General features: G+C 41.7%; 1 protein-coding gene across 2 annotated transcripts in view; it reads left to right on the top strand.

Annotated features, from left to right (window-relative positions):
• Window positions 1-17,777, top strand: part of LOC124798711 (protein mono-ADP-ribosyltransferase PARP16) — a 57,199-nt gene extending 39,422 nt beyond the window's left edge. Inside the window, exons 3-6 of one of the 2 annotated variants that reach the window (XM_047262228.1) lie at window positions 298-501; window positions 8,422-8,596; window positions 8,945-9,098; window positions 17,390-17,777. In XM_047262228.1, coding sequence (XP_047118184.1) covers window positions 298-501; window positions 8,422-8,596; window positions 8,945-9,098; window positions 17,390-17,552 — 696 coding nt within the window. In that variant the 3' untranslated portion in view covers window positions 17,553-17,777. Of the gene's footprint in view, window positions 1-297; window positions 502-8,421; window positions 8,597-8,941; window positions 9,099-17,389 lie in introns of both variants that reach the window. The other variant, XM_047262227.1, reaches the window with a different exon arrangement.
• The last annotated feature ends 4,693 nt before the right edge of the window (window positions 17,778-22,470 follow it).

Below are 22,470 nucleotides of genomic sequence, written 5' to 3' on the forward strand. Positions count from 1 at the left end.
TTTAATGTGAAAATAAATATCAAAATGTGAATATATTCAAAGGACCCCCCCCCCCCCCCCCCCCCCCCGCCTTGGCATTGCATATACAGTATGTGAGAAGTGAGAATGCATTACTTATACTTGGAAAGTAGTTTAAGTGCAAAAGGTCAACAATAGCCTTTATATTTGTTATTTATTCCACTTTATTATGTAGCTTTAAAGAAAGTTTTGTAAGTGTATTGCATGCACTATGAGTAAGAAGTTTTCTATTATTTATATTGCATAGACGATGAGTAAGACATTTTCTATTATTTACAGTTTTCTTCAGTATTATCACTGGTGAAGTGTGATATACCATATGAACCACCTGCTCATATTTTCTCTGTCACCTTGAGTGAAGCAGCAAGAGAAGCTTGGTCTGACCTGTCAGCAGGGAGGAAAACATTGTTTGCCTTTCATGGCAGCCGACTTGAGAATTTCTACTCCATTGTTCAGTATGGCTTGCAACAGTTATTAAATAAGGTCTGTTTTGTGACATTTGTTTAATGACCTCTTTTGTACTGCAGTTTATTTTTTTAAAAATGCGTTTATAACTTTTGTTTCATATCACAAGGAATACCTTAGCACAGGAAGCATTGCCAGTCAGTTTTGGGTGGTATACGTACTACATAATCCATATTTACAAATAAACTTTCAAACATTAAGCTGAATTGCTTTTATACGCTTGTAATGAAACTGTAACCAGCCTGGATCATACTGGACAATTAAAGAAGGAATCATTAAGATAATGTAAAATGTTGAGCATAGAGATAAACATATAAACAATTTAATAATAAGTGTGGCTTCCAAGTCTCCCCTGCAAAAACGCATTGTGCATTTCTGTTGTGGTACCATCATCTATCTGGATCCAGAACTGTACTTTGGTACCAAGTGCTTGGATGTTGTTTCACAGTCCTGATTTTTGAGACTCTTCTTTGAAAAAAAAAGCTGGCATGGCTGCTCTGTATTCATCAAGTAAGCGTTACATGCATGTGAAAGCTTAATGGTTTCTGCTTCATTGCATACAATTCTTAGGATGCAGATTGTGCTACTCTTGTCCATATTTACTGGGCTCTGGTCTCATTCCAGTTGGACTGTGGTTGCCAGATTTATGGCTCAGTGAGACCTTCAGCCACAAAACTGTTTGACCCAGTCCATTGTTGTAAAATACGACTGGACACTGGTGTCTTCCTGACCAGTCCCGTTGGCAGTCTCCTTGCTGAAGCAGGGATCTTCCCTCTTCATTCCTAGTGGTAGGAACTCTTGCTCACTTATGCAGTCACTGTTGTTGTTGTTGTTGTTGTGGTCTTCAGTCCTGAGACTGGTTTGATGCAGCTCTCCATGCTACTCTATCCTGTGCAAGCTTTTTCATCTCCCCGTACCTACTGCAACCTACATCCTTCTGAATCTGCTTAGTGTATTCATCTCTTGGTCTCCCTCTACGATTTTTACCCTCCACGCTGCCCTCCAATACTAAATTGGTGATCCCTTGATGCCTCAGAACATGTCCTACCAACCGATCCCTTCTTCTGGTCAAGTTGTGCCACAAACTTCTCTTCTCCCCAATCCTATTCAATACTTCCTCATTAGTTATGTGATCTACCCATCTAATCTTCAGCATTCTTCTGTAGCACCACATTTCGAAAGCTTCTATTCTCTTCTTGTCCAAACTAGTTATCGTTCATGTTTCACTTCCATACATGGCTACGCTCCATACAAATACTTTCAGAAACGACTTCCTGACACTTAAATCAATACTGGATGTTAACAAATTTCTCTTCTTTAGAAACACTTTCCTTGCCATTGCCAGCCTACATTTTATATCCTCTCTACTTCGACCATCATCAGTTATTTTGCTCCCCAAATAGCAAAACTCCTTTACTACTTTAAGTGCCTCATTTCCTAACCTAATTCCCTCAGCATCACCCGACTTAATTAGACTACATTCCATTATCCTTGTTTTGCTTTTGTTGATGTTCATCTTATATCCTCCTTTCAAGACACTGTCCATTCCATTCAACTGCTCTTCCAAGTCCTTTGCTGTCTCTGACAGAATTACAATGTCATCGGCGAACCTCAAAGTTTTTACTACTTCTCCATGAATTTTAATACCTACTCCGAATTTTTCTTTTGTTTCCTTTACTGCTTGCTCAATATACAGATTGAACAACATCGGGGAGAGGCTACAACCCTGTCTTACTCCCTTCCCAACCACTGCTTCCCTTTCATGTCCCTCGACTCTTATAACTGCCATCTGGTTTCTGTACAAATTGTAAATAGCCTTTCGCTCCCTGTATTTTACCCCTGCCACCTTTAGAATTTGAAAGAGAGTATTCCAGTCAACATTGTCAAAAGCTTTCTCTAAGTCTACAAATGCTAGAAACGTAGGTTTGCCTTTCTTTAATCTTTCTTCTAAGATAAGTCGTAAGGTCAGTATTGCCTCACGTGTTCCAGTGTTTCTACGGAATCCAAACTGATCTTCCCCAAGGTTGGCTTCTACTAGTTTTTCCATTCGTCTGTAAAGAATTCGTGTTAGTATTTTGCAGCTGTGACTTATTAAGCTGATAGTTCGGTAATTTTCACATCTGTCAACACCTGCTTTCTTTGGGATTGGAATTATTATATTCTTCTTGAAGTCTGAGGGTATTTCGCCTGTTTCATACATCTTGCTCACCAGATGGTAGAGTTTTGTCAGGACTGGCTCTCCCACGCCCGTCAGTAGTTCCAATGGAATATTGTCTACTCCGGGAGCCTTGTTTCGACTCAGATCTTTCAGTGCTCTGTCAAACTCTTCACGCAGTATCATATCTCCCATTTCATCTTCATCTACAGCCTCTTCCATTTCCATAATATTGTCCTCGAGTACATCGCCCTTGTATAGACCCTCTATATACTCCTTCCACCTTTCTGCTTTCCCTTCTTTGCTTAGAACTGGGTTTCCATCTGAGCTCTTGATATTCATACAAGTGGTTCTCTTATCTCCAAAGGTCTCTTTAATTTTCCTGTAGGCGGTATCTATCTTACCCCTAGTGAGATAGGCCTCTACATCCTTACATTTGTCCTCTAGCCATCCCTGCTTAGCCATTTTGCACTTCCTGTCGATCTCATTTTTGAGACGTTTGTATTCCTTTTTGCCTGTTTCACTTACTGCATTTTTGTATTTTCTCCTTTCATCAATTAAATTCAATATTTCTTCTGTTACCCAAGGATTTCTACTAGCCCTCGTCTTTTTACCTACTTGATCCTCTGCTGCCTTCACTACTTCATCCCTCAAAGCTACCCATTCTTCTTCTACTGTATTTATTTCCCCCATTCCTGTCAATTGCTCCCTTATGCTCTCCCTGAATCTCTGTACAACCTCTGGTTCTTTTAGTTTATCCAGGTCCCATCTCCTTAAATTCCCACCTTTTTGCAGTTTCTTCAGTTTTAATCTACAGGTCATAACCAATAGATTGTGGTCAGAGTCCACATCTGCCCCTGGAAATGTCTTACAATTTAAAACCTGGTTCCTAAATCTCTGTCTTACCATTATATAATCTATCTGATACCTTTTAGTATCTCCAGGGTTCTTCCATGTATACAACCTTCTTTCATGATTCTTAAACCAAGTGTTAGTTATGATTATGTTGTGCTCTGTGCAAAATTCTACCAGGCGGCTTCCTCTTTCATTTCTGTCCCCCAATCCATATTCACCTACTATGTTTCCTTCTCTCCCTTTTCCTACACTCGAATTCCAGTCACCCATGACTATTAAATTTTCGTCTCCCTTCACAATCTGAATAATTTCTTTTATTTCATCATATATTTCTTCAATTTCTTCGTCATCTGCAGAGCTAGTTGGCATATAAACTTGTACTACTGTAGTAGGTGTGGGCTTCGTATCTATCTTGGCCACAATAATGCGTTCACTATGCTGTTTGTAGTAGCTTACCCGCATTCCTATTTTCCTATTCATTATTAAACCTACTCCTGCATTACCCCTATTTGATTTTGTGTTTATAACCCTGTAGTCACCTGACCAGAAGTCTTGTTCCTCCTGCCACCGAACTTCACTAATTCCCACTATATCTAACTTCAAGCTATCCATTTCCCTTTTTAAATTTTCTAACCTACCTGCCCGATTAAGGGATCTGACATTCCACGCTCCGATCCGTAGAACGCCAGTTTTCTTTCTCCTGATAACGACATCCTCTTGAGTAGTCCCCGCCCGGAGATCCGAATGGGGGACTATTTTACCTCCGGAATATTTTACCCAAGAGGACGCCATCATCATGTAATCATACAGTAAAGCTGCATGCCCTCGGGAAAAATTACGGCTGTAGATTCCCCTTGCTTTCAGCCGTTCGCAGTACCAGCACAGCAAGGCCGTTTTGGTTATTGTTACAAGGCCAGATCAGTCAATCATCCAGACTGTTGCCCTTGCAACTACTGAAAAGGCTGCTGCCCCTCTTCAGGAACCACACGTTTGTCTGGCCTCTCAACAGATACCCCTCCGTTGTGGTTGCACCTACGGTACGGCTATCTGTATCGCTGAGGCACGCAAGCCTCCCCACCAACAGCAAGGTCCATGGTTCATGGGGGGGATGCAGTCACTATGCAAAAATTTCCTAATCATCTAACTTATCAGATTCATTTTGCGAACAAGGAGCATCAACCCACTGACATCTGCTCTCAGGTGTGTGTTCCAGTTGAAGTGCATGTGAAGGCCCTATGTTGGAGGTCTGCCTAACCTACTTATAATGTGTTTTCCCACAATACGCCACCCACCCCACAGGTGAATAGGTTTTCATACTTCCTCGAAAATAGTGAGTGCTGTTCCCATCTTTAACATGTTGGCTGTAACAGAACGCTGGTGGGACAGCTGTGAGGGGGGTGGTGTCCAGCGTGCTGAGTTGCCACATGTTGTCCTCACTCATGCATCTACTGATGTGATTATTTTTCTCACCTTATTTTATTATTGTCAGTACAACTGATGCTCATTACATCGTTTTTGGCTTTCTCCCTTTGGCTGTAACATATCCTCCCAGTTAGAAGGCATTCTTTACTTTGTAACTGTCTTAGCCCTTATTTGGATTGGCAGGGGTCAGATGTGGGTATAGCTCCTAGAGGAGCCCATGTCAGTTCTAACCTGCATACTAGACTGTCCCGTATACTTTTACGTCCTTTAATTATTTCCCAGCTCTGGCATCAATATTGCTTCCAGTGCCTCAATTTTACCACTCCCACATACATTCGTAATTTGATCAAATTTCAAGACATAACTCCCTCCAGAGATCTATCTCTTGGCTTAGGCACTGATGACTTCTCTGTTCAGTCTCTTAACCCCTCCACTGACCAAGAATTTTTTATCTGTCAATTATCAGTTCTTTCACATCTAACCATGTTTGTTAATCTGTAAATTGCTGAGTTGCATCATGGTTCAGAGTCTACTTTGAACTGTAGGCCCCCAGACTGGCTGGGTAAGTCAGTTCTGAGGAAGGTAAGGGCATACCACATTTAACAGACCCATGACTATTGAAGCAAAAATGTAATAACTTTGTGCTAAAAAAAAAAAAAAAAATTACAAGAGAGATGAGGCAAAAAAACGACTGAACCAGAAAAGACTTGGACGTCTGTACGTTTAGAAGGAAAACTGAAGAAACCAAACTAAACTGATGCAGTACACAATGTAAGAAAAACTCTTATCCCCAAAATTAGTTATTTGCTATCCACTCAGGGGATGACTTCGTGTGAGCTGTTATAGAAAGAAAGGTGGGCAGTCAGATGAAAACCGAATACTGACAGCAACAGGATCATGGAATTATTCCACCGAAAAGTAATCTCCACATGTGTTAAGACATTTATTCCACTGGGAAACAAGATGATCAGTTCCTGTTTTGTAGAACGTGGTCGACCGCTGACAGAACCACAACCCCGCCCACTCTTGCACTTCTTTGATTGACTGAAACCATTGGCCACATGTCTTTCTTTTATGTTGCTGAAGATGCGAAAATTACATAGTGAAAGATCCAGGCTGTGCAGAGGATGTTGCAGTGCTTCACAACCAAATCGCCAAAGCATAGACTTCATCTGATTGGTAGTGTGGCGACGGGTGATATGAATCAACAGGGTGATTCTGTATGTCAGCATTCGTGGGAGTTTTGACTTTATGGTGTGTCACAGTTCGTGCAAAGTGTCTTCAGAGCACTGCACGTTGGTTGTGATTCCATGATCGAACTCGATGAGCAGAGGTCCTCTGCAGTCGGAGGAGGAAGTCGCAATAATTCCTGCCCCCCACACTTCCAATCAAATGAAGACTATTTGGTTGGGAAACACTACAGCATCCTCCCTACAGCCCGTATCTTTCACCTTGGAAATTTAACATGTTTGATGACCTGAAGAAAGACATGCGTGGATTTTGGTTTCAGTGCGACAAGGAAATCCAAGGGTGGGTTTGGTAGCGGATCTGTCAGTGGCTGACAGCATTCTGTAAACCAGGAATTGATCATCTCATCTCCTAGTGGCATAAATGTTGTAACACTGTGGTGGTTACTTTTGCTTGGAATCATTCCATGGCCCACTTGTGATTGGTGTTCAGTTTTCATTGAACTGCTCTTTTGTGGTATAAGAAGCAACTGGGAATTGGGTTTGTTCTCTGTCTGCTGAACATTTATTTATTTTGAGCATCAGTGCTCAGAACTTAGAAATTTTTTAGTGTTATTTACACTGTACGGGAACTCTCAAGTCAGTCTATAGACTTGAGACCAAATTCTGTCAGAGAACTCACACAAATCATGACAGAATTGGTTGACAGAAAACTTCCCGAAGTCTGGAAATGTGCACTCGTTCACCTGCTATTCATAAAAGATTACAAAATGGATTTAAATAACTATCAAAGTACCTTCCTTCTTCAAGTCTCATATAAAATTACGTTTTCTGTTTATCAGTCCACAGGAGCACTTGTAATTATCAGTGAAAATTTGAGCTTTCAATGAAAGTCAGAAGTAATGGAGCTACACAGATGTAACTGCTCTACTGATAGAATTACTTCGCCAACATTGCTACATTTTACTTTTACTACCTATCAGTATTCAGTCATTTCATAGAAGTCTTCGAAATGCAGCATTTCAGTTGATGTTAAAAGCTGTGAGAGGTTGGTTGGTTTTTGAGGTAGAGAACTGACAAGTCACTATTTTGGTTCAGTTCACATTTAATGATATACTGGAAAGAGTGTGACAAAAGCCAATGCCTTCAGACCAGCAGCAATCTCCACCTTTAACAGCATGATATGCTACGAAGCTTGGTCACAGATTGTAACATATACAGCTGGATCGATCGGGAGCTCAGCTTTCTTTCGGCAGTTTTCTGCAGAACCATAATTTAGAAAACCTGTCATTATACAAGTAGTAGTAGTAGTAGTAGTAGTAGTAGTAGTAGTAAAAAAAGGCGAATTCTGACAAAAGGAGCAAACTTGATTTATGCTTTCCTGATTTCTTCATGTCCCATTGGGTACCATTTTAATTCAGAGCTGGATTATTAATGTTTATTTGGAAGTTAAAAAAATTAAACATGTACACATTTTCTTGCTGCAATAATTATGTTGGTTACACTGTCACATTCTGATTAATACGTGTTCCATATGTGTATGGAACAAGTAGTGAAAACATTGGCAGGTAAGTATTGATTTAGTGGAAAATGGTATTGAGTTTGAAAATTTGGAGATAGGCACCTCTTTGTCCCTGTGTAAGAACTGCCATATTAAGTGTAGATGCGAAAAAGTTGCACTTTGACTTCAGGACAATATTAGAAGAAAAATGTAAGTCTGTACAGACCAGTAGAAAGTTAGCAAAGCAGCACTGCTGCTCATTACACTATGTATAAGCCAAGAGCAGTTTCACTTCTAAGATATTTGTTCTTTAAGACATTTGTTATGGTATGGTGTCATGTACACTGTCATAATTTCTCAGCATTTGCTCAGCTACTGTCTTGTTAACAATAAATTACTCATTTTGTTTAAGACCGTAGTTATTGTTAGAAGATAACAGCATTTGTCCAACTGAAATAAAGTGTAAAGCCAGATGATGTAACACTTGGAGGCTGTTTTACCAAAACATTTGTCAGAGCCTATGAGTTTTCATACAAGAAAAAATTCCTATAAATTTTCTGAAAATTAGCTTAGATTAAAAATGTCATTGTAGATTATAGAAAACAATGATAATTAAATAATGATTTCACCTACCTTATTCCCATGATTCAAAACCTATGCTTATTGTGTGTCAGATATTTGTAAAATGTAGCTAATGCTTCAACGTTTGCCACCAACAGTTCAATAAGGTTGGTACTGTTGTGCTTTGTTGCTACAGTTCATACTGTTAAATTGAAATAAGTTTCCACATAATTAAAACCAGCGTTTTCTTGTTGCAGAACTCACTGTTTGGTTCTGGAATTTATCTGTCTACTGAAATGTCAATGAGCCTTCCATACAGTCCAACTGGCTACGGGTGGGGAAAGAGTATACTAGGGCCATCTCTGAGTATTGTAGCTCTTTGTGAAGCTATTGACCATCCTGATGTACATTTTCCACGGCCAGTCAATAAATGTACGTTAAACTGACAGGTGTTGGTATATGTCTATATGCATAGCATTACGTTTAAGAATAATACATTGTAATCTGTAAATGAAATATTGAATTATAAGCTATGTCCAATGACACTTATTAACTATAGCATCCAGATATTTTCACCTCTCCCTCAGAACAGCTATAAGTGGTAGGTAGTTGTACAAGCAATGTGATTGATACATTTACCATTTTCTTTAAATTTAAAAATAATTTATTGTCACATAATTTAACCAACATGTTGACAAGAAATATCCAACAACTTATGTATACAGTGTTATTGATTTAATGAGCTCATTTTTTGACCTTGATCTTTTATTGTTGCAGCAGCAGCAACAGCAGCACCTTCTCGCAAAAAACAAAAGGCACCACCCGATAGCATTGGTGGAGAAGTGCCTGAAAAATATATATTGGTGACAAACAGTGACCTCGTCAGAGTGCGTTACTTACTGGTGTACAATAAACCACAAGCGTCACCAGAAAGGTAGGTAGTATATGTGAGATTTAACTGTGTAGAATTGTTATATTTGTTGGCATTATTCTACTGTATGTTCCTGAAAATTGAGATTATGTGAAAAAATCACTGGAAATAGCGAAACAGTCTATATATGGCATACAGTAACACAGAGGAATAAATCATTACTACATGCCCAAAATAATCATGTAGTTAAGTGCCTGACACTGAGAAAAAGCTCCACTCATGAAGTGATCAAATTAAACTAGTTTTGAATGGGTGTCATAGTTGAGATACACTGAGTAAACTTGGCAAAAAGGGGAAACAGGAGGTATTTCTCGCAAAGAAGTGGCCTTGATGTTTGCAGCATGTATGCAACCATTCCGCTGTAGAAATACTGCTCTAGTAATTTCATAAGTGGAGCATACATCTTTGAGGTTTAAGAATTCCTAGGCGTTACAGTTGCTTTTAAGGGTACACACAGTTCAGAGGTTCTGGGATTTTCTATGACAGTCAAAGTTAGTGTAATATAGCACTGAATAATGCACTCTAAAAGATGCTGACAACAGCATCCGCTCATGTGTTATATCCTACAAAAACAAACAAGAATGCTTAGTATTACTAGGGCACTACAGGCTATGGTATATTAGTGTATGTGTGTTCTTATATTGTGAACTGCGTATTTATGTGGTAGCAGAGTTTGCCCATATGGATTAACTCAGTGGCAGGTGTGTTCTTGTGCTTTACTGGAAGGAGTCAGCAGCAGACCCACTATACAACCTAATGGTAAACTCAATGCAGAAATGCCTTTGAGCTGTGGGAGGAACAAATGCAAATGTGTGTGGACTCAAAGGATTCTAGCTTTGAACATATTTGATAAGCACATACATTTGCAATGTCACTCTTGTTTATTTTGTGTCAGGTTTGGTACACAACATTTTCTGACAGAGAGCAAGTTAGTGGCTTTTGCAAGCTACTCTTCCACTGCCACTTAGGTGATCAGTTTTTATGAAAGATGTTATTATGAGAACATAGTTAAAGTATGAAAGAAACAGACATACGCCAATATGCAACACCAGTGTGTTACTTAGTTTTCCTTAGGAAAAAGTCCCTATCATATGATGTGCCATCTGTTGACATATCTGCAATGCTGACAAGTCCTCTTACCATTATGTTGAAGATCATGAAGGGGCCTTTGCATACAAGCACTGCTTTTTGTAAATGGACGACAGGCTGCATGCTCCAAATGTTTTGTATACACTTGTTAATCAGTCCATAACAACCATTGCCTTTATTATGAAGTACAACCATGTTCTGGAACAGCTGAATCACATCCAGTGCTTTACCTTTAACTACCCATTGTTGTGCCCTGAATAATAAATACGCTCTTCAAACTGGTTGCCATCTGTTCAAAGTAATGTTGTATCACCTACTCACTTAGCTAATGAAATATCATTGTGAAAAGTACAGATGTCAACCCATCATATGGATCCACCCAATAACTACTGTTCCAGTCGTCACATCATTGACGTAACATGTTGCAATAGAACATGTTCCAATAGAAGTAGGGTCACGTGATTTCTTAGTACAATATCATAGAAGTCAAATTGAAAATCTGAAATTCTATCCATCAGTGTATCTTTCCATCTATACAAAATTCAGCTGGTGTAACTGTCATGTCCATTGTTTAAGTGATAGAAATTATCACCTCTGTTTGTGGCAAGCTCCTTGATCATTAAATATTATTTTGTTAGTCATTTGATGCCTTGCATTCCACAAATGATGATTTTAATCAAGCCGAGCTAATCTCACCAAATATGGTATATTTCTTCAGTTGTTTAAATAAATAATTAACTGCATCCAATAAAGATGATGTAGTGCTGAAATTAAAAAATACACAGCAGCAGAACAAGAAGAATTGTATGCGGCAAAAGGTACTTCAGTTCAGTAAACATTCTTCTTCATAACACTGACTGTACGTTATATAATTGTTGTTTGTGCTCCAGAACAAATGCAATGAAACACTGCCTTTTATAATTTCACAATCAATTTTGTCACCTCTCACCATTTCCTATCTCATCCAGTATTTTAAGATCACTGCTCCCCCCCTTCGGGTCCGCAGTTTAGAATAGGCCCAAGGTATTCCTGCCTGTCGTAAGGGGTGACTAAAAGGAGTCTTAACACGTTACGGCCTTTAAGTGATGCACATATGCCAAGGAGTAGATGCGCGTCATCCTGAGGCATCGGGACTCCCAGCAATGGCCATCCTGCCAGGTGGCCTTTGCTGCGCCTGGGTGGCACCCGTGGGGGTGGCCCCTGGTTGGAGTGGGTGGCATCAGGGCAGATGACACGCCATGAAGCATAGCACGTCATCTCTTGCTGGTGGTGAAACACCAGCAGTCTCTAAGTGGTCAAGGTAACTTCAATGCTAAGAAATACAACCCCAAATTGTCCCCCCCCCCTCCCCCCCCCTCCTCCCCCCCCCCCCTCCCCTCCTGGCCATACCATGGGAGGAACGCCAGGCTAAGAATGGCAGTGAAGCTTATTCACCCTGGTACGTCGTATGTAAGAGAGTTGATGGGGACTCTTTCTTGTCAATGAAACCTCAGTTATTTTTGGAGCGTTTAGAGGACAAATTTGGGGAGGTGGGGGTCTTGTCCAAAATTCGGTCAGGGCTGGTCTTGATCAAAACAGCATCCTCTGGCCAGTCATGGGCACTCCTTGTCTGTGACAAACTGAGGGATGTTTCTGTTTCCATCATGCCCCATAAGAGCTTAAATATGGTCCAGGGTGTCGTATTTCACAGGGACCTCCTTTTGCAGTCTTGATGATGAGCTGCACACCAATTTAGAGTGGCAAGGTGTCCATTTTGTCTGACGCTTCCACCGGGGTCCGAGGGATAATCAGGTTTCCACTGGTGCCTTCATCTTGACCTTCGAGGGCGACATGTTACCCGAGAAGGTCAACGTGATGGTCTACCGCTGTGACGTAAAGCCATATATCCCTCCTCCGATGTGATGCTTCAAGTGATGGAAGTGTGACCATACGTCTTCCCGCTGTACTTCCAGCATTACCTGTCGGGATTGTGGACATCTGTCACATTCCAATACTCCCTGTGCCCCACCTACCATCTATGTCAACTGTGGAGAGCACCATTTGCCTAGCTCCCCAGACTGCAGGGTTCTCAAGAAAGAAAGAAAAATAATGGAATACAAGACCCTGAACTGACTGACCTACACTGAGGCTAAGAGAAAATATGGACGGCATCCTGTGCATATGACATCATCCTACGCCACCACTACGTTAGCGGTTCTACCATCTTCCATTCCGCCGCATACAGTTGGCTCTCAGAGCTGTCAGACTCCACCTGCCCCCCCCCCCCTCCCCCCAACCATCGGGGACATCTGTCCCCATCATTTCATTTCTCAGTCGGAGAAGTGTAGGTCTTCGGCTTCTCTCGCCAGAAAGGGATCCCTTGGGTCACTCCCTTCCCAGGTTCCTACCAGAGGCAAAGCTGACAACCGCCAGTGGCTGAAGCAACCACAGGTAGGGCTTCATGGTCCTCCTCAGTCCTCGAGACTGAATCAATGAAGCCCTCTCAGGCAGACAAACCTAAGGAGCAGTGAGAGCAACCTAAAAAGAAAAAGACCCCACAGAACCAAGGCACTGCAGTGGCGCACACACACCATCACTACCTACAAGCTCTGTGTCTGAGGATGAGGCCCTCAGACAGAGTGGATGACAATCGCACAGGTACTCATCTGATGGCAGCAGGTGACCCTGAGGTTCCCAGTCTCATGATCACTTAATCCTCCACTGAAATTGCGGCAGTTTCTTCCACCACCTGGCTGAGCTACGGCAACTGTTAAGTTTTACACCTGCTTTGTGCATTGCCCTCCAGGAAAACTGGTTCCTGGCAATGCGCACCACTGTCCTCCGTGGCTATAAGGGATATTATAGGAACCGTAGCAACTATAATAGAGTGTCAGGTGGAGTTTGCATCTATGTCCTGAACTCAGTGTGTTGTGAACCAGTGCCCCTTCAAACCCCTCTTGAAGCTGTAGCTGTCAGGATAAGGACGATGCAGGAAATAACTGTCTGCAATGTATATCTTCCTCCAGATGGTGCAGTACCCTTGAACGAATTGGCTGCACTGATTGATCAACTCCCTAACCCTTTCCTAACATTAAGAGATTTTAACACCCATAACCCCTGTGGGGTGGCGCCATGCTTACTGGACAAGGGGTGGCAGAGGTCGAGTTAAATACAGGTGCCCCCACACATTTCAGTGTGGCACATGGCACATATTTGGCCATTGATCTCTCAGTTTGCAGTCCTGGCCTTCTCCCATTTATCCACTGGAGAGCACATGACGATCTGTGTGGCAGTGACAACTTCCCCATCTTTCTGTCACTCCCCTGGCACCATGCCCACGGACACCTACCCAGATGGGCTTTAAACAAAGCAGACTGGGAAGCCTTCACCTCTGCTGTCACCGCTGAATCTCCCCTGCATGTTGCCATTGATGTTGAGCAGGTCACTACAACAATTGTTTCTGCTGCGGAAAATGTGATCTCTTGTTCTTTAGGGTGCCCTTGGCGAAAGACAGTCCTTTGGTGGGCGCCGGAAGTCGCTGAGACAATTGGTGAGCTGTACAGCGACATAAGCGGCATCCTTCTGTGGAGCAGTTAATAGCCTTTAAGCAGCTCTGTGCCCATGTTCGCCAGCTTATAAAACGATGGAAACAGAAGTGTTGGGAGAGATACATCTCAACCATTGGGTGCCATACACCACCTTCCCAATTCTGGACGAAGATCACACACGTTTTTTTGGGTACCTGACCCCAACAGGTGTCCCTGGAATTAAGATCAATGGCGTGTTATCTACCGATGCAAACGTGATTGTCGAGCACTTTGCTGAGTACTGTGCTCGAGCCTCTGCGACGGAGAACTACCCCCCAGCCTTTTGTACCCTCAAATGGCAAATGGAAAGGAGAGTCCTCTCGTTCACTATACACCACAGTGAATCCTATAACACCCATTTACAGAGTGGGAGCTCCTCAGCACCCTTGCACATTGCCCCGACACAGCTCCTGGGCTGGATCAGATGCACAGTCAGCTGATTAAACATCTCTCGTCTGACTACGAGCGACATGTCTTCATCATCTTCAACAAGATCTGGTGCGATGGCATCTTTCCATCACAATAGCAGGAGAGCACCATCATTCCGGTGCTCAAACCCGGTCAAAACCTGCTTGATGTGGATAGCTACTGGCCCATCAGCCTCACCAACTTTCTTTGCAAGCTGCTGGAACGTATGGTGTGTCAGCGGTTGGGTTGGGTCGTGGAGTCACGTGGACTACTGGCTCCATGTCAGGGTGACTTCCGCCAGGATCGCTCTACCACTGATAATCTTGTGTCCCTTGAGTCTGCCATCTGAACAGCCTTTTCCAGATACCAACATCTGGTTGCCATCTTTTTTGACTTACGTAAAGCATACGACACAACCAGGCGACATCATATCCTTGCCACATTGTATGAGCGGGGTCTCCGGGGCCCACTTCCAATTTTTATCCAGAACTTCCTGTCGCTCTGTACTTTCCATAGTTCCCCCTGTATTCAGGAGAATGGTGTTCTGCAGGGCTCTGATTGAGTGTTTATTTTTTGTGGCTATTAATGGTCTGGCAGCAGGTGTAGGGCCATTGGTCTCCCCTTCTCTGTATGTAGATGGCTTCTGCATTTCGTACTGCTCCTCCAGTACTGGTGTTGCTGAGCGGCACCTAAAAGGAGCCATTCTCAAGGCGCAGTCGTAGACTCTATCCTGTGGCTTTCAGTTTTCAGCCGCCAAGTCGTGTGTCATGCATTTCTGTTGGCGTCGCACTGTTCATCCAGAACCAGAACTTTAGCTTAATGACGATTCGCTCACTGTAGTGGAGACATATGATTCTTAGGACTGGTTTCTGATGCCCAATTGACTTGGCTACCTCACCTTCGTCAGCTGAAGCGAAAGTGCTAGCATCACCTCAATGCCATCCACTGCCTGAGCAACACCAACTGGGGAGCATATTGCTCTACACTGCTGCAGCTCTTCTGAGCCCTTGTTCAATCAGACCTTGACTATGGGAGTCTGGTTTACGGATTGGTGGCGCCCTCAGCATTGCATTTACTTGACACAGTGCACCACTGTGGCATTTGCCTAGTGATGGCAGCTTTTACGAGTCCAGTGTCCTGGTGAAGGCCAGAGTCCTTCCATTGAAGGTTAGGCGTGCACAACTGCTCGCCAGTTACGTTGCACTCGTTCTTAGTTGCCCTGCGCATCCAAATTACAGTCTCCTTTTCCCAACCATGGTGGTTCATCTCCCACATTGGCAGCCCAGGTCAGGGCTTATGATTGCGGTTTGCGTCCAGTCTCTTCTGTCTGAACTGGAGTCCTTCCCGTTACCACCTCTTCTCGAGGTCCATTCATGTACACCTCCATGGTGTACACCTAGGCTGCAGATTCTTCTGGACCTTTTGCGTGGCCCTAAGGACTCCGTTAACCCTGCGGCTCTCCGCTATAACTTCCTTTCGATTCTTGACATGTACCAGGGCTATGAAGTGGTTTACATTGATGACTCGATGGCTGATGGTCACATATGGCTGCTGTGTTTTCATTGCAGAGCTGGCGGCCATATCCCATGCTCTTGAGCTCATACACTCATGCCCTTAGTCATTTCTCCTGTGTACTGACTCCTTGAGCAGCCTACAAGCTGTTGACCAGTGCTACCCTCGCCATCCTTTGGGAGTGTCTGTTCAGGAGTCCATCTATGCCCTGGAATGGTCCTGTCGTTTAGTGGTGTTTGTGTGGACCACAGGACATGTCGGAATTCCAGGCAACGAACTTGCTGACAGGTTGGCCAGATGGGCTATGCAGAAATCGCTTCTGGAGATGGGTATCTCCGAAACTGACATGCGTTTTGTCATACTCTGCAGGGTTTTTTGGCTTTGGGAGACAGAATGGCATAACAGTACGTACAACAAACTGTGTGTCATTAAGGAGACTACGAATGTGTGGAAGTCTTCCATGCAGTCCTCTCGCAGGGAATCGGTTGTCCTCTGCCAGCTCCGCATTTGCCATATGTGGCTAATGCATGGTTACCTCCTCTGTCGCGAGGAGCCACCTTGGTGTCACTGTGGCTCACAAATGACAGTTGTCCACCTCTTGCTGGACTGCCTACTTTTAGCCACTCTGCGGCGGACTTTTAACTTTCCCAGCACCCTACCTTTGGTGTTGGGTGACAATGCCTCAACAGCAGCTTTAGTTTTATGTCAGTTTTATCATTTGATCTAAGTTTTAGTGCATGTCCTTTGTCCCTCTGTGTCCTCCATCCTAGTGCTTTTAGGATGGAGGTTTTACTGTGTTGCAGAGTGGTTGGCTTCTCCTTTTTATTCTCTTGTTTTGATCTCTTCTACATGTTTTTTGCATCTCTCTGTGGTTTTCTTGTCCAATTCTGTCCATTTTAGCATTTGTTGCCCTTCTGTCGTTCTTGTGGTTTTCTCCTTTCTTCCAGCTGTGTTTTGTATGTCTTGATTATTTTACTCCCACCTTTTTGGAATTGTTTTAATCAGAACGAGGGATCGATGACCTAGCAGTTTGGTCACCCCTCCCCCCTCTTTTAAATCAACCAACCTTAAGATCACTGCTATTCCATTAGGTGGTATGTTACCATCAGTTTGTGTTTTACTGTAATGGTGGTCGTGCCAACTTGTCAGTAGTTAGCTGATGTACAACTCACCTGTTTATTTTATTCTGAGCAGGAGTATATTCTGCCCTGAGCCAACCCCAATCAATATTTTAATAAACTTTTTTCTGAGGAGCATCATTATTTTTTTTTTTTAAATCGGTACAAGATAATAGTAACAACAACTGGGTGGACATATTACTCTCCTTTTTGCAGAAGTTCTCATTTATAATTATTGAATTGATAAATTACTCATACCTCTGACTATTTCTTACATGCATTTCGTGTAACATTATGATACCGTTTTCCTCCAACACACAAAAAATAAAAAATACAATTTATGATCATAGGCACTTCAGATTAAAAAATGAATTAATTGATTAATACATAGTTATAATTTCAAGTCTTAGTTTTCAGCTGCCAACTCACTCTCAGCACTCCACAAGTTTCACGTGCTTTCTTCTTTAAATGATTTGCATTTAATGAGATGGTTTTCTGACATCCCCCTAGTAGAATTTGTAAATTGTTGTATTTTATTCTTGTAATGTATATTTGTGAACATAGAACAATACATGTAATATTTACATTCAACAATGTGCAGGGTTGGCTGGACTGGCATAACATCATGGGTACAGAATCATAAGTTACTCACATTTATTATGGGCTACTGCATCCTCCTCGTATCTGTTGGTCTCTCCAACAATCAGGTTCTTCAGAGGCACCTGAGACTACTATTTCGTCGACCCAACTGGAATTGGAGTTGAATATTTGTGATATACATAAAAAGTTGTATTTTATTATGATTAAAGGTGTAATATAATAAGTGAAGTGCAATTTGTGTGTATACTTCAAGTGAGGCTTTGTGATTGTTACATGTTGTGACACTGAAATATCTAGAGTGTCGGAGTGCAGGCATTCTTCAGATTCTGTTTTTTATAAATTCATGTATATATTGTGAAGTGATGAGTACAAACTTTTCATACTGGAAAGACATTTAACTAATTATTGACCCATATTTTTTTAACAACATTAACACTGATGAGAATTTTTAAAATATTGATCTCAGTACAGTCACAATGCTTAATGTTTTAATGCATTGTTTCTTTGATTAATACTCTAATGTGTGTGTCTCTCATTTCTTGCAATGATTACTTGTGTTATCCTGGTTTCTAACCCTCTGTCGAATTCAGTAGCTAAACTAACTCTGTGGCAGCATTGAGCAGTGTGTTTCTGCAACATGACACTAGATGTCAGGTGAGTTATATATTTTTCACTGTTTTTATGCACATTTATGTACTATTGTTTTATGAAGTACTGATTGATTTATTTAACTGAGTACTGTTGTGATGTTTTAGAACCAAGGTGAGTTCTACACAGACTCAGGTGTCATCTCCTTTTTTTTTTTTTTTACCTAAATGTTTTGCTAATGGCCCGCATGGATCAAGATAACAGAAAGTAGACTAAGGAATTTTTAAGGTACAGTATTTTAGTGAACTGTAAGAACTGAGAATTATTTTACCAGTTAAGTCTCCTTTAATAGCACTAATGTTTTGTGACTAACAAAAATTAGTCCTACATGCGATACTGTGAGAAAGAAAATGCTGTGCTGTGCTCTGCTATGATGTTGTGTGGTTTTCGTTTATTCCATGCAATCAGACAGATTGGTTCTACCAGTATGTTCTCTCTCATTGCTTATATTTCAGAAATATTGTAACAACATTTTCTGTATCTCAATTGACTTATGATTGGAATACTAGTATGGATTATGAATTTGCAAAAACAATAAACGAGACTCACAATCAGAGAGATGAAGGAAGAGGGGATGGTCAGGTGGGGGTGGGGGGGAGGGAGGAATGGACATAGAGAGAGGCAAAGGGGAGACACACAGAGGGAGAGGAGGGGAGAGGAGATGACACACAGAGGGAGAGGAGGGGAATGGACATAGAGGGAAAGAGGAGATGAACAGAGAGATGTGGGAGCGGGTGATGGACACAGAGAGGAGGAGGAGGAGGAGGGGGGGTGAAGGAGGAGGAGGAGGAGGGGGGGGGTGAAGGAGGAGGAGGAGGAGGAGGAGAAGGTAGACAAAGTGCGGGTGTGGAGAAGATGGACAGATAGAGGGGGAAAAGAAGATCAGGACATACATTTAGTTCCCAAACGTATTTAACAATTGCTGGGTTCGCTAGTAGCACATAACATTGCTACTGGCCTTGAAAACAGCCACAGTTTGATGAGGAAGTGTGTCCACAAATTTGTTCATGTGTGCCGTATCCCATTAAAGCCACTTGTTGATTTGGCCCCATAGTGATATCTAACTGCAGGATGTTGATTGCTCCATTTCATACTCTGCTCCAAATGTTGTTGTTGTGGTCTTCAGTCCTGAGACTGGTTTGATGCAGCTCTCCATGCTACCATATCCTGTGCAAGTTTCTTCATCTCCCATTACCTACTGCAACCTACATCCTTCTGAATCTGCTTAGTGTATTCCTCTCTTGGTCTCCCTCTACGGTTTTTACCCTCCACACTGCCCTCCAATGCTAAATTTGTGATCCCTTGATGCCTCAGAACATGTCCTACCAACCGGTCCCTTCTTTTCATTAAGTTGTGCCACAAACTCCTCTTCTCCCCAATTCTATTCAATACCTCCTCATTAGTTATGTGATCTACCCATCTAATCTTCAGCATTCTTCTGTAGCACCACATTTCGAAAGCTTCTATTCTCTTCCTGTCCAAACTATTTATCATCCATGTTTCACTTCCATACATGGCTACACTCCGTACGAATACTTTCAGAAATGACTTCCTGACACTTAACAAATTTTTCTTCCTCAGAAACGCTTTCCTTACCATTGCTAGTCTACATTTTGTATCCCCTCTACTTCGACCATCGTCAGTTATTTTGCTCCCCAAATAGCAAAACTCCTTTACTACTTTAAGCGTCTCATTTCCTAATCTAATTCCCTCAGCATCACCTGACTTAATTCGACTACATTCCATTATCCTAGTTTTGCTTTTGTTGATGTTCATCTTATATCCTCCTTTCAAGACACTGTCCATTCCGTTCAACTGCTCTTCCAAGTCCTTTGCTGTCTCTTGACAGAATTACAATGTCATCGGCAAACCTCAAAGCTTTTATTTCTTCTCCCTGGATTTTAATACCTACTCCAAATTTTTCTTTTGTTTCCTTTACTACTTGCTCAATCTACAGATTGAATAACATCGGGTATAGGCTATAACCCTGTCTCACTCCCTCCCCAACCACTGCTTCTCGTTCATGCCCCTCGACCCTTATAACTGCATCTGGTTTCTGTACAAATTGTAAATAGCCTTTCGCTCCCCTGCCACCTTTAGAATTTGAAAGAGAGTATTCCAGTCAACATTGTCAAAAGCTTTCTCTAAGTCTACAAATGCTAGAAACGTAGGTTTGCCTTTCCTTAATCTTTCTTCTAAGATAAGTCGTAGGGTCAGTATTGCCTCACGTGTTCCAATATTTCTGTGGAATCCAAACTGATCTTCTCCGAGGTTGGCTTCTACCAGTTTTTCCATTCGTGTGTAAAGATTTCGTGTTAGTATTTTGCAGCTGTGACTTATTAAACTGATAGTTCAGTAATTTTCACATCTGTCAACACCTGCTTTCTTTGGGATTGAAATTATTATATTCTTCTTGAAGTCTGAGGGTATTTCGCCTGTCTCATACATCTTGCTCACCAGATGGTAGAGTTTTGTCAGGACTGGCTCTCCCACGGCCGTCAGTAGTCCTAATGGAATGTTGTCTACTCCGGGGGCCTTATTTCGACTTAGGTCTTTCAGTGCTCTGTCAAACTCTTCATGCAGTATCGTATCTCCCATTTCATCTTCATCTACATCTTCTTCCCTTTCCATAATACTGTCCTCAAGTACATCGCCCTTGTATAGACCCTCTATATACTCCTTCCACCTTTCTGCTTTCCCTTCTTTGGTTAGAACTGGGTTTCCATCTGAGCTCTTGATATTCATACAAGTGGTTCTCTTTTCTCCAAAGGTCTCTTTAATTTTCCTGTAGGCAGTATCAATCTTACCCCTAGTGAGATAATCCTCTACATCCTTACATTTGTCCTCTAGCCATCCCTGCTTAGCCATTTTGCACTTCCTGTCGATCTCATTTTTGAGACGTTTGTATTCCTTTTTGCCTGTTTCACTTACTGCATTTTTGTATTTTCTCCTTTCATCAATTAAATTCAATATTTCTTCTGTTACCCAAGGATTTCTACTAGCCCTCGTCTTTTTACCTACTTGATCCTCTGCTGCCTTCACTACTTCATCCCTCAAAGCTACCCATTCTTCTTCTACTGTATTTATTTCCCCCATTCCTGTCAATTGCTCCCTTATGCTCTCCCTGAATCTCTGTACAACCTCTGGTTCTTTTAGTTTATCCAGGTCCCATCTCCTTAAATTCCCACCTTTTTGCAGTTTCTTTAGTTTTAATCTACAGTTCATAACCAATAGATTGTGGTCAGAGTCCACATCTGCCCCTGGAAATGTCTTACAATTTAAAACCTGGTTCCTAAATCTCTGTCTTACCATTATATAATCTATCTGATACCTTCTAGTATCTCCAGGATTCTTCCATGTATACAAACTTCTTTTATGATTCTTGAACCAAGTGTTAGCTATGATTAAGTTATGATCTGTGCAAAATTCTACCAGACGGCTTCCTCTTTCATTTCGTAACCCCAATCCATATTCACCTACTATGTTTCCTTCTCTCCCTTTTCCTAGTCTAGAATTCCAGTCACCCATGACTATTGAATTTTTGTCACCCTTCACTACCTGAATAATTTCTTTTATTTCATCATACTTTTCATCAATTTCTTCATCATCTGCAGAGTTGGCATATAAACTTGTACTACAGTAGTAGGCATGGGCTTCGTGTCTATCTTGGCCACAATAATGCGTTCACTATGTTGTTTGTAGCAGCTTATCCGCATTCTTTTTTTTTTATTCATTATGCTCCAAATAATCTGTTATTTTCTGTGTGATGAGGATAGGTAATTTAGTGGGCCAATTGAGAAGTGATTGAGTCCCTGAGTGTTCATCAAACCAGGAACATATGTGAACAAGGTCCTATGTTTGCATCCATACTCTTCACATCACCTTATGGTGCATGGCAGAGGGCATCTTGTACCCTTTCTGGTCTTTTCCTTTCCTGTTTCACTAGCAAATAGCGCGAAGAAAACAACTGCCTGTATGCCTCTGTACAAGCTCTAATTTGTCTTATTTTTGTGTCTCTTTTAAGCAAAATTTATGTTAGTGGCAACAGAATCATTCTACAGTCACCTGCAAATGCCCGTTCCCTAAATTTTAAATTTCTCAATAGTATTTCATAAAAAGGGTATGTGTATGAGAAAAGGGCAGCCTTAGGGATTCACACAAGTGATGCTTTCTAAATCTGGTCTAATATATGGACAGAAGATTTTCTGTCTTAAGGAAATTTATTATATTTGAACTTAGATTATGCTCAAGAATCTGCAGCAAACTGAAGTTGATGATATAGGTCTGTAATTTTCTAGGTCCTTTTTTTTTATCTTTCTTTTATACAGGAGTCACCTGTGGGTTTCTCTGGTTGCTTGGGACTTTGTTGGATGAGAGATACACAGTAAATGGTAGCTGTGTAGGGGTCAAGATCGAAGACAACTTTTCGTAAAA

The sequence above is a fragment of the Schistocerca piceifrons genome, chromosome 5, assembly GCF_021461385.2.
Source record: "Schistocerca piceifrons isolate TAMUIC-IGC-003096 chromosome 5, iqSchPice1.1, whole genome shotgun sequence".
NCBI classification, from domain to species: domain Eukaryota; kingdom Metazoa; phylum Arthropoda; class Insecta; order Orthoptera; family Acrididae; genus Schistocerca; species Schistocerca piceifrons.